The sequence below is a fragment of the Bombyx mandarina genome, chromosome 12 (assembly GCF_030267445.1).
Source record: "Bombyx mandarina strain Sakado chromosome 12, ASM3026744v2".
Classification (NCBI taxonomy): domain Eukaryota; kingdom Metazoa; phylum Arthropoda; class Insecta; order Lepidoptera; family Bombycidae; genus Bombyx; species Bombyx mandarina.
In genome coordinates, this window is record NC_143219.1 from 9,694,115 (window position 1) to 9,709,321 (window position 15,207).

The 15,207-nt window shown below is 36.6% G+C and overlaps 1 protein-coding gene and 1 long non-coding RNA gene across 2 annotated transcripts; one reads left to right on the forward strand and one right to left on the reverse strand.

Annotated features, from left to right (window-relative positions):
* Positions 1 to 47: 47 nt before the first annotated feature.
* On the reverse strand, positions 48 to 7,710 carry RecQ5 (RecQ5 helicase). Its single transcript, XM_028176665.2, has 11 exons — positions 7,436 to 7,710; positions 6,223 to 6,869; positions 5,306 to 5,411; positions 4,759 to 4,919; positions 4,323 to 4,513; positions 3,318 to 3,530; positions 2,532 to 2,739; positions 2,140 to 2,349; positions 1,943 to 2,066; positions 396 to 1,868; positions 48 to 255 (listed from the first exon to the last, which is right to left on the reverse strand). The coding sequence occupies exons 1-11, from the start codon at positions 7,527 to 7,529 to the stop codon at positions 149 to 151; spliced, it is 3,534 nt and encodes a 1,177-aa protein (XP_028032466.2). The 5' UTR covers positions 7,530 to 7,710; the 3' UTR covers positions 48 to 148.
* A 4,940-nt stretch (positions 7,711 to 12,650) lies between these two features.
* Positions 12,651 to 15,157, forward strand: LOC149501799 (uncharacterized). Its single transcript, XR_016324005.1, has 3 exons — positions 12,651 to 12,749; positions 12,890 to 13,080; positions 13,898 to 15,157. It is a non-coding gene; the product is annotated as an uncharacterized LOC149501799 (long non-coding RNA).
* The last annotated feature ends 50 nt before the right edge of the window (positions 15,158 to 15,207 follow it).

Genomic DNA, 15,207 nt, shown 5'->3' on the forward strand with positions numbered 1-15,207 from the left:
ATTATTAAACTTTTTCAATTTCAGTTTAAAAAAATATGCAACAAGAATTCAAAAACAATTTTTTTATTTTCTTAAAAATAAGCATTTATATAATATAGATATGCAAAGGATAAAATTTAATAAATTAATATATACATTAACAAATAATTCACGTGTCCTTTTTCAGATTCAGCTTAGCTGCTAAGTCACTTTCTTTTTCTATCTTCATTTCCTTTGTAAATGTTTTTTTAAGAATCATCGCAATTGCTGCCTCTTCTGCAAATTATATAATTAATTTGTAAATATTTGAAAGCTGTCATTAAGATAATTAAAATTATCTCAAATAAATGTCATCTAAGATAATTAAGTGCATAATATACAAATGAAAATCGAAGAAAATCGCCTTTAATACTGACCGGTAACTTGAATAGCTAACAGTTGATGCACGATGTGCCGGGCAGTTATTTTGAAAAGGTCGCGGCTGCTAATTCTTTTCTTTTTATAATATGGCATTAACAATTTAACAACCAGACTTGCCACATCTACTTTTTCTGCTTTGTTTGTGGATGGTTCGTTTGATTTCTTTTTGTGCTTCCATTTTTCTTTTCGTATATCTTTTTCTTTGTGTTGGAGTATTTCATCCTTTTTCTTTAATTTCTCGTTAACTTTAGCATTATCTTCCTGTTTCGAACTTAGAGTTTTCCGATGTTTGTGATCATGTTTATGGTGATGTTTATCTTTTTTAGGATGACGTTCTGGTGATATTGGTTTATTTTTCGTAGTACCATCATTCTGCTGCACGCCAGTACCGACTTCGCTTACGACAGGCTTAGGCGGCAAATCAGCAAATTGCTTTAACGATTCCAGCACCTTATCGGCTTCCTTGCTAAGCTTATACGCTTTAGATAGTTCAACGTCGTCTGTGTCCATGGGGCCTTCTACAAAATTTAATTCTTCACTTATGCTTTTATCTCTTGCCGACTCGTGTCGACTAAGCTCGACTGCTGTATCGTTACCGTCGTTGTCATTGACCAGAGAATCATTGGGCAAATCAATGACTAATTCCTTTTCGGATTCACTGTCTGAATTATAGTACAATGAGGGACCTTCTAATTTTACAACATTTTCAGCTTCCGTCTTAACGAGAATTGTGCTATCATTGTGATGATTATTTTCATGCTTATCAACGCCTTTCACTTCGTTTTGAATTGGTTTCTTAATATCATCTTTATGTCTACTTTCTTTTTTTGGAATATCTTTTACCTTTCGACTTTCGTCTTTAGTGTTTTTTTTACTTTCACTGTGAGACTTCTTATGTTTACCAGATTTATGTTTGTCGCTATGTTTAGACTTTTTTGATTTTTTAAATTCTATATCACTTTCGTCAGAGTCCCCAAAAAGATCTTTGATTTTTCGTTTCGATCCCTTTTTACTTTCTGGTGATTGAATATTCCTGTCACGGTCCTGTGCGTATTGTTCAGATGATTCCGATTCATTTTGTATATTTTTGGAGGATACACCTTGCAGTGTTATATTAATAACTAGAGTCTTAGGTTTCACTTCTTCATCATCGGATGTCTGTTCACTGGTTTCGATTTCAGTAATCTTTAATGTTGTATCATTATGACTGTTAGACTTCTGATCTGTAGATTCTTCATTCAATTTCAATGTTGTATTGTTACAAATATTTAAACTATTTTCATCAATTACAAGACTATTTTCATTCTCACTTTCGCTTTCATCACCATTGGGAGATTTCTTGGATGTTTCTTTAAAGAAGGTTTTGAGTTTTGTTTGTGTAAGTGGGTCTTTTTTAAACGAATTAGCTTTTCTTTTTGTTTCTTTGTCGGCCTTAGAAAGAGGCCTTGCTTCGCTTTTAGACTCTACGTCTGCAAAATTTTAATGATTAATTATTAGATTGATTTTACTACATTATAAAAATAATTATTTATATCAATCATACCATTTCTTAACTCTGATGCTTTTACAAAACCATCATAGATTTTACTTTCTTCTTTTTTGGATTTAGAGTCAAACTCTTTTAGTTGTGGGAAAATGCAATCCTGACAAGCCTTTACTGCTGAAATCTAAATAATATTATTATTAAATTTGTAATAAAATTAAATGTTAATAGAAATTTGCATGTTAAAAATAATTTACCATTTTAGACATAGCCCGTCTGTAGAGACTCACAACAGTATGACTAGAGAATGCTTCATATTCCATTTCTACAGCGCATTGCTCTATGTCATTTTTTGATAATGGTTTATTTGGTTCGTCAACACCTTTCATATTGGCGAGATTATTGCTAAGGACATCCGTGAGTATGATAAGGTAGCCTTCACGATTCGACAGTGTTAAGCCATTAACCTAAAAAAAATATTTCATTCATAAACGAATACAGTACGATTACAATTACGTAAATAGGAACACAAATTTAGAGTGAGATAGAAGTTTTGTTTTACAAAAAATGTTATAGGAAATTATTACAAATTGAATTGAAAAATGAACCTTATGATTAGTAGAATAATAATGATAAACTTTTTAATTACCTTCGTGGCTGTACTTTCGGCTGCTCGGCATTTGGAATTTTTTGCAGACTCTGGGGTGTCGGTTATTTTTCTTTCTTCAACACGTTTTTTCCGTTCAGCAAATTCTTTTAAAATAAGGGATTTGGTCTCTTCTCCGACCCGTCGGTGACTACTTTCTCCATCAGACTCTTCACTGTCATGACCGATGCCATAGTAAGACTGCGTTTCCCTAAACAATATCAAACTATGGATTATGTACTAGAATTGTGATCGGTGATGAATCCAACAGACCACCTTCGTAATTTAGTCTATAAAAACAATTATATATAAACAGTCAATCAAGCTCATGTGATTGAAATTATTCTATTAAATTAGAATAGTTCTGTACAGCAATGTCAAAACGAAAATGAGTTATATAGAACTTTTTTAATGTCTTTAAAGATAGACGAAGCGGCCCATCTGAAGGTATATGCACCGTCGCTTGTATATGAAAACAATATCAGGTGCGGAGAACTTTTTTTTATTGCTTGGGTGGGTGGACGAGCTCACAGCCCACCTGGTGTTAAGTGGTTACTGGAGCCCATAGACATCTTCGACGTAAATGCGCCACCCACCTTGAGATATATTCTAAGATCTCAGTATAGTTACAACGGCTGCCCCACCCTTCAAACCGAAACGCGTTACTGCTTCACGGCAGAAATAGGCAGGGCGGTGGTACCTACCCGCGCGGACTCACAAGAGGTCCTACCACCAGTAGTCAAAGCTGGTTTGAAGAATGACATGTCACACGCTAGAAGTGATACAAACATTTTCTGTCCGTATCGGCCGCCTCCGTAGAGGTCGGGGTCGCTGTGGTCGGCGGGTGCGAAGCCGGCGGTGTGCAGCGAGGCGGAGAGCGCGCGGCGGGAGTGCTGCTCGAGCGCGCGCCGCACGCTGCGTCCGTCGCGGCACACGTCGCACCGCCCGCCGCACGCGGGACGCTCCTCGCCGAAGTACTCCGCGAACGTCAGGTGCCGGCATCTGCGACAACATCACGCGCTTGTACTTTTTTATTTCTTAGGCTCCACGGCCCAGCTGGTTTTAAGAGGTTAACATTTTTGACGTGACAACGACTAATAATTCGATGGAGCCGGCTGCACGCACGAAAAAACATGACTCATGCGGCGTTACCTCGCTCTGAGGCGTTCCATTTAAGGCTTTAAGTGCAAGCGAGAGCTCGCAACGAGCGACAAAGAGACACAAACGGCCTCCGCGTTTGGCAGCGTTCGACATCTGTCTCTCTCCTACTTGAGTGAGCGATGCATCCGCGTAGACAGCTGCTATACAATAATACATTTACACGTTTTCGTCAAGTAAGAAGTTCAGTGAAAAGTGAATGTGGTGTCAATTGTTTATAGCAACGATAATTGCGATAATTGAAAAATGAAACCATTCTATCAGTATTTTCTTATGACGTTGTCATAAACAATGACACATCAAGGTTAATTTTATGTATTAATATTAGTACCTAACAGAAACTATTTTGTTGTTGTTGTTTTAAAAGAAACCATTTCTAGAATGTTTTTATTGACGGCACTATAGCTGGTCAATAGGTCTGTTGACACAGAGCAAGAAATCATGCATAGCTGTTTGTCTTTGCCTATTAATATACAGATGGTCACATTTAACTTTTTGAGATAATACTAGGAGATAAGGTAATGGTTCAAGCAAATCTGTGTATTTTTTTTAGAATAACTGTAACCAAAGGGGTGCATATAGCTGCGACTGCTACATCTTAAACTGTTAAACACTACCGAGCCAGTACCAACTTACCTAACATCTTCACAATATTTAACCATTATTTCATAACTTTTGTAGGCGTTCTTGCAACGTTGCTTTTGTTCGGGTGTCTTAGCGCGGCCGATTTCATTTTTGAGCAAAAAGTCAACTGCGTTTCTTTCACTGCGACAGTAGTAGATGCGACAAAATGCAGGTTTACCGTCGCGACCTGCCCTGCCGGATTCCTATATGAAATTAAATAACTATTATAAGAATCTATCACTGTACTATCCTAACAGTTAATTGTTAACTATACTCGAGACTTTAGAACTTATATCTCAAGGTGGGTGGCGCATTTACGCTGTGGATGTCTATCTAAGCAAATAAAAAAAAGTTTTTTTTCAGTAGACTCATTATGTGCTTTTCTTTTTCCTTTAAATCTACATGTACCATGAGCTCGAGGAACAAGAATTTTGAAAAGAGTTCCTACCTGATAATATGCGGCAACATTTTGCGAAACGCCCCAGTGAGCTACTGCTCTAACAGTGGCTTTATCCACTCCCATACCGAATGATATTGTAGCGCACACACATGGACATACTCCAGAAGACCAGGCTTCCTGCACTGCTATACGATCTGATGTCTTCAAACCTGCAATATTAATAAATAGTTTCTAGTATAAAACAGTATTTAGTATTAATGAAATCGTGAAAATTTCATTATCTTACTGCAAAACTGGGTCAACTGCAATTACGAGTAGGTAAGATAACAAACAAAGTTAACTATGTGAAAATAAAAAGTTCATGTGTTCATATAAGTAATTCTGTCAAAATGGGTATTTCAAAGTTTTAAAATTTTCAACTATTTGTTTTTTTTTTTGAAACATATCTTGTTATTTTTGCACTTGCGAAAGAAAACTATATGTTTTGGGAAGCAAAAACTAATTGTATTATGAAATTTTATGAATATCTATTTTTTCATGAAAAGTGAAACCATAAAATAACTAGATATTTCTTTGTAATTGATAAAATTGAGACCTCCATGGTAGGCTAGAGACTGCAAGCCCCTTTTTGTTAGCATATTTGCCAAATCCTCAGTCTGCTCTCTAGTTCGACAATAAACAATTGCAGCATTTTTGTCTTTCTGTAACAAAATGAAAATATTAAATCTAAGCCTAGATTAACAAACAAGTTTATGCAAGCATAGTTATTTCAGGGAGTTAACAAACAAAGATAAACCAGCCATGAGATGGAAATATGTACTCAAATTGATATTTGAGTATTTCGGCTGTTTTGGATTTAAGAGCATAAGCATTGTTGTAATTGTAAATTAATTTGGGGTAGACTGAAAAATAGGACAATCATTATAGAATACAAGTATGACATCAACCTTTTGTGTGGTTTCTTTTTTTTTTTATTGCTTAGATGGTTGGACGTGCTTACAGCCCACCTGATTTTAAGTGGTTACTGGAGCCCATAGACATCTACAACGTAAATGCACCACCCACCTTGAGATATAAGTTCTAAGGTCTCAGTATAGTTACAACGGCTACCCCACCCTTCAAACCGAAACGCATTACTGCTTCACTGCAGAAATAGGCGGGGTGGGGGTACCTACCCGAGCGGACTCATAAGAGGTCCCACCACCAGTAAAATATATAAAAAAAAGTCGATAATCTATGTAACACCAGGTGGGATGCGAGTGCCATCTTTTCATATAAATCTCAAAAAAATTAACTACTACTCTATCCTTCAAACAGAAACAGGCTTGCCAACTAATTGTGGCTTCATGGTTGAAATTGTAATATTTTCGTACCAATTCATGGTGATACAAGGTATTGAATAATTTAATTCTTTCAAAACTTGAATAAATCAAATATGTATTTTTGTTTACATAATTATTAACACACAAAAAAAATGTGTGCATTTGAAATGAACATAATACTTTCACTTACTTGCTTAACATTTTCATCTTCCTTTAAACTATTTTTTAAGAATTCCATTAAGTGCCCTATTTCATCTTCAATACAATTTTGATAAACCACATCATAAAATAAATTCTTTCTAAAACTAGGAGTCTTGTACTTTGCAACTGGTTGAAGCAATTTTAAATTTGATAAAATATCTTTTGCTACATCTGCACTTGCTGTTGCTGTTAGAGCCACCCACGGTATTGATTTATATTTTTCTCTTAATTCCCCAAGCTTTAGATAGTCTGGTCGGAAATCATGTCCCCACTCGCTGACACAGTGAGCTTCATCAACAACTATATATGATACTTTTTTGTACTTGACAAGATGGTCTATGAGAGACTTGAAAGTGCCAGTAGCCGCCTGCTCAGGAGTAATGTAAAGAAACTTTGTATTCGGCTTCATACTATGCAAGTCATTTAGTACTCGCTCCTTATCTTTCACACTCATTTTGGAATTAATAGATTCAGCTGTTATTTTTAGCTTAGTCAAATGATCAATTTGATCCTTTATGAGTGCCAGAAGTGGTGAGAAAACAATAGCTAGCTTATTGTCTTGTAACATTGCAGGCAGTTGGAAACACAATGATTTTCCAGATCCTGTTGGCATAGATACATAAACATCATGCACACCTGCAAATAAAATTTTGTGAATGAGATAACAAATTTATTTTAAAATATTTTCATGGCAGTTACATTTAAATTAAATGCTCTTCCTGTAACATGTATTTTCTGAACAACTTTAAGAACTTCCATGCAGTTAAAACAAATCCAAGTTTTGTCTTCCCTGTTCAAGATAATAATCATGTTCGTAATTTATTTGTGGGATAGGTTTATTAATAATACTATGTATTGATTTTGGATATCATTCATGTATGAGTATTAATTATTCTAAAAATTTTGTACTTGTAGCCCTGAGGTACATATGATAATAATTAAATTAAGACTGTCAATACAACAAGTGATTTAATTACGTTTTCAAGTATACAATAAATGCAATTATTAATATTATAATTGTGAAAAAAATTAATAAAAAGGGGTTGCTTTTAAGACGTTACTTAACACTTTGGTAGTTAAGATGTTCTCTGAATCGGTATTTTAATGCAGTACTATCGGCTTACGAAAAATTAGTATATGGAAAGAATTTATTATATATTATACACAAAATGTATATATAAATAAATAACTAAAAATAGTACCTCTAGTAATAGCTCTTATAGCTTGTTCTTGAAGTTCACTTTTAAATTTTCGGTGACCAAAATATTGCATTAATTTATCCGTTATGTGATCCATTTTCGTTATTTTTTTGTTGATCTTTCACAAATGAGTTTCGTTAAATGGTTATTCCAAAATTGATATTTAAATACAGATAGAATTGTTAGAACATAATACATATTTCATACAAAATAATAATAATAGAAACGTACTATGTATAATTACAGATTATAAACACTGTCGCCATAGATTACACACTGTTGCATAGATTATACACTTTGAGACACTGTTGCAATAAACAACCAGGTGAATGAAGTTAGCCCCTCAAAAAAATTTTTTTTTCCTGTTTTCTACTTATTTTCTATTAATTCGTTTGTTCATCATTTGTTCTTGATTGTTCACTGTTAATAATTGTTTGTCCTGCATTTATTTATTATAACAAAAATATTCAAAATATATCTACAAGTTAGCCCCCCGATTGCAATTTTTAATATTTTTTCATCCTTAATGACTCGTAAATATTCATTTTCGATTGTTCTTATATAAAATACGTTTGTTCTCTTTCGAAATTACTCATTTTTTGTTTAATTAACTATTTGTATTAGTTGAATAAATGTATGCAAAATTTGTGTACTGCGCATGAGTCAAAGTCACTATAATGCCTAAACTTTCTACGCGGTTATAATCGTGAAAAAAAAAATTATAAATCCTGAAGGATCAATTAATTGGTATACAGTTTAAAAAAATTAAAATAAAATAATGTGCATTCGCGTAAAGTTAGACCAAATACATTTTTTCCATCCTACCTATCGTTATGAAGGTATAAAAAGATAGGTTATGAGTTCACATAGGTAATATAAAGAAATAAGTAAATATGTTCATTATGTATCTTTCAAGAGATAATGTAGGTATACATTCTATTTAAAAACACACTGGTTCATTATATTATTATTGCATATAGTTTGAACACTGTTACACCATTATAAAATTATTATCTTTATATTTTTTATAAAACTCTTACATGTTTCTTTGAACGTGTCTAGATGAGAAGTCCTGATTTTTTTTAGGATAATACAATCATCTGTTTTTTAAACATTTAAAATAATTCTAATATTCGAAATCTGTAATCATGTGTCAAGTGTTGCCTGCCATTACATTTATATTCAAACTCCAACAGTTTATATTACCTATGTGAACTCATAACCTATCTTTTTTATACCTTCATAACGATAGGTAGGAGGATGGAAAAAATGTATTTGGTCTAACTTTACGCCAATGCACATTATTTAATTTATTTATTTTTTAATTTTTTTAATTAAACTGTATACCAATTAATTGCTCCTTCAGGATTTATATTTGTTTTTTTTTTCACGATTAAAACCGCGTAGAAAGTTTAGGCATTATAGTTGACGCATGCGCAGTACACATATTTTGCATACATTTATTCAACTAATACAAATAGTTAATTAAACAAAAAACGAGTAATTTCGAAAGAGAACAAACGTGTTTTATATAAGAACAATCGAAAATGAATATTTACGAGTCATTAAGGACGATAAAATATAAAAAATTGCAATCGAGGGGCTAACTTGTACATATATTTTTAATAATTTTTTTAAAATAAATAAATGCAGAACAAACAATTATTAACAGTGAACAATCAAGAACAAATGATGAACAAACGAATTAATAGAAAATAAGTAGAAAAAAGGGAAAAAAATGTTTTTTGAGGGGCTAACTTCATTCACCTTAAACAACCTTAGATCCATTTTTTACGTATCTGATCTATAGTCGGATTTTTAATTAGACGAAGCCAGCTGACAGTAGCTAATGTCACTTTGTGAAATAATGTTGCTATATTTAAAGTAATAGTGATGCGTTCAGTTCTCGTTCAATCACATGAATGAACAATGAGTGTGAAGAGTTAATCATTAATTTCAAACTATAAAAGAATATTATTTATATTTTACAATAAAATTGTATTAAAGTGTTCCAATATATGTTACTAGTAGTGTGTAACTACAATCAGTTTTTTTATTTTCATTACCTACCCATAATTGTTATATTTTATAAGTCTATAATTTCAACTATTGTGTTATTTTTGTATAATTTCAACTGTATTGGAAATAGGACAGTCTTACAAGCTTCCTCGCAATGTTTTTCTTAATGTTTAAAACACTCGGTATTTAGTACAGGTAGATACTATAGGAACATAATATTTCGTCGAAAACTCGTTGGTATGTACAAAGCAGTCTATGTCAAAAACTGACAACACAGTAAACGTCAGTTGACTTCGTCTAATAAAAAATCCGACTATACATATTTTCTTGTTTAAATGACTTTTAGGACTTTTTGGCGGGAACGCGAGGAGTGAAGTTGTGTGATTTGTCTCATTAGTGTTTCTTCAGGTTTAAATGTGTAATAACGGTGGTTTCTTAACTGCTTAGTATCTGTAAAGTGCACAAATGTGGGAAAATGAAACAAAGCTACTGAACGTAACTTCTCGGGATCTTCCAAAAAGTCCAGTGTAAAAGTCTCAGTAAATGACCACCATTTTACTGAGATTATACTTCATCCCATATCATCTCATCTCATTTCATTTCGTTTTCATTTCACTTCATGTCATCTTTCATAATATTTAACTTCATTTCATCTCATAATATCATTTTCATATAAAAAGTTACGTTTTTTTTAATTAACATAAAACTTGACCTAAAGGTCTTAGTTACCAGGTCATAAAATCCCATAAAAAATGACTTTTAGTGATTCCCATAGAGTTCTTGTGATTCCTCCCGCGAACCAGATACGAGGACCATGGTGGATTGGAAGAAGCTGGGCACGTGCTTAGCTGACACCGCTCCACCAATCCTCCCTTGCGGCCCGGATTCAACTCCATCCCCCGAGGATACCGTCGAATCCATAAACATCTTCACTGATCACGTCTCGACGGCGATCATAAGATCTTCTAAGCAAGTCGATGTGGAGGACTGCTTCCACCGCATCAGACTCTCCCCCGATCTTAGGGACCTCGTAAGAGTTAGAAACGCGGCAATCCGGGCCTACGATCGATATCCCACGGATTCAAACCGGACTCGGATGCGTCGCTTACAGCGGGAGGTCAAATCCCGCTTAAGCGACGCCCGAAACGAAAACTGGGATAGTTATTTAGAAGAACTCGCGCCCACTCACCAAGCATACTGGCGACTAGCTAGGACCCTCAAGTCCGAAACTATCGTCACTATGCCGCCTCTCGTACGCCCCTCAGGCCAACCACCGGCTTACGATGACGATGACAAGGCAGAGTTGCTGGCCGATGCACTGCAAGAGCAGTGCACCACCAGCACTCAACACGCGGACCCCGAACACACCGAGTTCGTCGACAGGGAGGTCGAGCGCAGAGCTTCCCTGCCGCCCTCGGACGCGTTACCCCCCATTACCACTTCCGAGGTTAAGGAGGCGATCGATAGCCTACAACCACGGAAAGCTCCCGGCTCCGACGGCATCCGCAACCGCGCGCTTAAATTGTTACCAGCCCAACTGATAACGATGTTGGCCATCATATTAAATGCTGCTATGACGAACTGCATCTTTCCCGCGGCGTGGAAAGAAGCGGACGTTATCGGCATACACAAGCCGGGCAGACCGAAGAACTAAACCGCGAGTTACCGCCCCATCAGTCTCCTCCCGGCGATAGGCAAACTATACGAACGGCTCCTTCGTAAACGCCTCTGGGACTTCGTATCCACGAATAAAATCCTTATAGACGAGCAGTTTGGATTCCGCGCCAGACACTCGTGCGTCCATCAAGTGCACCGCCTCACGGAGCACATATTACTAGGGCTGAACAGGCGGAAACCCATTCCGACAGGAGCCCTCTTCTTCGATATAGCGAAGGCGTTCGACAAAGTCTGGCACAACGGTTTGATATATAAACTGTATAACATGGGAGTGCCAGACAGACTCGTGCTCATCATACGAGACTACTTGTCGAACCGTTCGTTCCGATATCGAGTCGAGGGAACGCGTTCCCGACCCCGTCACGTCACAGCCGGAGTCCCGCAGGGCTCCGCCCTCTCCCCGTTACTATTTAGTTTGTATATCAATGATATACCCCGGTCTCCGGAGACCTATCTGGCGCTCTTCGCCGATGACACCGCCATCTACTACTCGTGTAGGAAGAAGGCGTTGCTTCATCGACGACTTCAGACCGCAGCTACCACCATGGGACAGTGGTTCCGGAAGTGGCGCATCGACATCAACCCCACGAAAAGCACAGCGGTGCTCTTCAAAAGGGGTCGCCCTCCGAACACCACGCTGAGCATCCCCCTCCCGACTAGGCGCGTCAATAACCCCGCCCCCGCCGTTCGCCCGATCACGATGTTCGACCAGCCCATACCGTGGGCCCCGAAGGTCAAATATTTAGGCGTCACCCTCGACAGTAGGATGACATTCCGCCCCCACATCAAGACGGTACGCGATCGTGCCGCCTTCATTCTAGGACGTCTCTACCCGATGATATGTAGGCGAAGTAAAATGTCCCTTAGAAATAAGGTGACACTCTACAAAACTTGCATACGCCCCGTCATGACCTATGCAAGTGTAGTGTTCGCTCACGCGGCCCGCATACACTTAAAATCATTCCAAGTCATTCAATCCCGTTTTTGCAGGATAGCCGTCGGAGCCCCGTGGTTCGTCAGGAACGTCGACCTCCATGACGACCTGGACTTAGAGTCCACCAGTAAGTATATGCAGTCGGCGTCAATGCGCCATTTCGATAAAGCGGCACGACACGAGAACCCTCTCATCGTAGCCGCCGGTAACTACATTCCCGATCCTGCGGACAGAATGGAAAGCAGTCGACGTCGCCCAAAACACGTCATCTCGGATCCTCCCGATCCACTAACGGTGCTTCTAGGTACTTCAAGCACCGGTCACCGTTCTCGTCGAACCCGTCGCTTGCGACGAAGGGCTCGACGAGTAAATTAACTCCCAGACACAGCCCACTGAGTTTCTCGCCGGATCTTCTCAGTGGGTCGCGTTTCCGATCCGGTGGTAGATTCTGCGAAGCACGGCTCTTGCTAGGGTTCGTGTTAGCAACATTGTCAGGTTGAGCCCCGTGAGCTCACCTACTAAAGTTAGGGTTACGCTGATATAGCCTCTCAAGGCTCTAAGCTTAGGTAGGAAAAAAAAAAAAAAAAAGTGATTCCTTTCAACATTCTAAATGAAAATCGATTCTGATCTAAGAATGATTTGCAAATAAGTTATCAAACCGAGATGGTTAACACTGTGCAACATAAAGTCAGTATATTTTTGATTTTTTTCTTCTCGGTGAAATATTGAAAAGTATATCGATAAAATATTTTTTATTATAACATAGATATATTTAATTTGATAATTTTATAACGATAATGGATTTTGTTTAATTTGTTTTCTTTTAGTTTTCCTGCCGATGAAATTTGGAAAAAAAAGTGGATAGTTGCAGTTAAGTAAATGCAGAAAAGACAGGAATATAACTGGATGCCTGTGGAAGCCAGCAGAGTATGCTTTATTCACGCTATCAAACATGCTGGACGCTAGCCTTCAATTGCCAGAAACAGTGGAGCAAACTGTAGGCTATATAGCCGGCACTGTAAGCCGAAAACTGCAAGCGAAAATCAATTGTCCAGAATGTTTATCATTGCTACCTGTTAATGAAAAATTGAATTTTCACAATCTAATTAGTTTGAAAGATTTCGGTGGACTCTCGTACCCATCTGTGGTGTTGTATAAAATATGCACACGCACAGAAACACTAATAAGACAAAAAATAAAAATACGTGATAACGGAAAATCACTTACTCGAACAATTATTCTGTCAGTAATATCTACAGTGTTTTTCTAATATAATTGACAATGAAGATATTCTGTGCTTACTAAAAAACAGTCACCAGACAAATAATGACCATTTAATTTATTATATAAAATGTGTAATGGTTGAATTTCTCAGAATCCGTTCTTTACTCTTTATTGTACACACACAGTTAATACAATATAATAATTGCGAAAAGTTATAAAAATGGCGAGATTAACTCAACAATTGAGTTATCTACCAGCTACCCGTTCGTAAAGAGGATCGTCCGTCTTCCCTACATTGCGAAACAAGATTATTTTTTAATGTCTTCTAGGCAAAAACTTAATAAATTAAAAATATTTCGAGGGACGTAGAGTTTATTACAAAAAAAACAAATATATAAACATTATACAATTATATTGTTTTATTAGTGACTTTGTCCGGTTCACTTATTACATAACATCGTCTACGCTGAAGTACGCTGTCATAGCAGATATTGCAACAAGCACATGAACCAATCCCTGCTTTCGTTTTGAAATCAAACCAATCACAAATAATGTTTATTTCCAACCTCTGTTGTGATTGGTTTTTGTTTCATACGTCGTTTTGGTTTCAGGTGGGGCCACTTTTTTTGTGAAATTTGTTCCTAGTTAGACTTCCTGACTTATTATTTATTAATACCTGGAGTGTACGGGCATATAATAGGCCTTACCACCAATACATGACAGTTGAAGATCCCAGTATGCTGTTTATAATACTCACTGTATGCTACTGCTCATTCTTCTATGAATATCTTACTCACTTTTACAACACTTACAGCAATAAATTGGGTAGTGCTATTCTAGAGTGACATATTATAGAGCACCGTGAGTTTATTGAGGGTTAAAAGTATCTTTTGGAAGAAACTGAGAAGCCAGGTCCTGTAATTTTCTTCAATTTTCCCACATTTGTGCATTTTCAAACTTTTAATGAGCCATCTTTATTACCAAAAACAAAAAAAACAACTCAAAAGGAACCAACCTTAGAAACTGTAAAAGTTACAGTTTTGTATAATATGTTTTTGGGTTAAACTTTCCTTTATGGTCCGTCGATTTTTGGGTCGGGAGGGAGGGGAAGTAAGGGCTAACCTCCTGCACCATCCCCACTCCGCGGAACTCCATGTTTATAAAGATAGCCACGGTTAATGTTTTGAGGTTAAAATAGTACTATTTAGTCAGCATAGGATTAAAATTTCAATTATGGTCCATTATTTTTAAGTTGAGGAGGGAGGGGTGTAAGGACTTACCACTGCACCATCACCAAGTCGTAGATCTCCATGATTATGAAGATATCCATGATTAATTTTTTAGATTAAAATTGCATTATTTAGTCAAACTCGAAGGGAGCTTAAGTTTGAATCCGCCTTATCTTCGGCGCTGCGGGAAGTGCAGCCCTTCCGCCCTTGCGTGCCGAAGCACGGTCACTCGTGCTCCGTCACAGCGGGCGAGGACTGCTCTCTCTCCGCGCCTCCGGATTTTTTATATACACTCGGGGGTAGGGCAGACGATTTTTCCAATATTTATGGAAACTTTAAGAAATTATATCTCGTAAACCGTGAGTCTCCGCAACCTGAAGTTTTGCAAAAAGCTTTCTATTTATGAGTACTATCTACGAAAAAATGGTGAACATCCAAATCGGACCATAAAGAAAAGTTTGCCTGTTTTTAAATTTTTGTTAGCAAAGTTTTCTTTGTTTATAAATTTTGACAAAAAATATGAGTTTTTATAAATACATATCAAAATTTAAACAATATAAAGTAAAAAAAATACAGAACAAATTAATGATTCAAAACACTACTGCTTGGGTTATGTAGCTATTTAGAAATATATTTTTGAACTGAAATATGAATTCATTTATTGATTTTATTATTAAAATAACATTTTATTA

What these genes read in the sequence shown, in the direction of transcription:
- RecQ5 (XM_028176665.2), bottom strand. Translation starts at nt 7,529, where the DNA reads ATGGATCACATAACGGATAAATTAATGCAATATTTTGGTCACCGAAAA. An exon ending in AAATATTGTGAAGATGTTAG is followed by an intron (nt 3,531 to 4,322) that starts GTAAGTTGGTAC and finishes ATGTTGTCGCAG; the next exon opens with ATGCCGGCACCTGACGTTCG. An exon ending in CCGAAAGTACAGCCACGAAG is followed by an intron (nt 2,350 to 2,531) that starts GTAATTAAAAAG and finishes TATTTTTTTTAG; the next exon opens with GTTAATGGCTTAACACTGTC.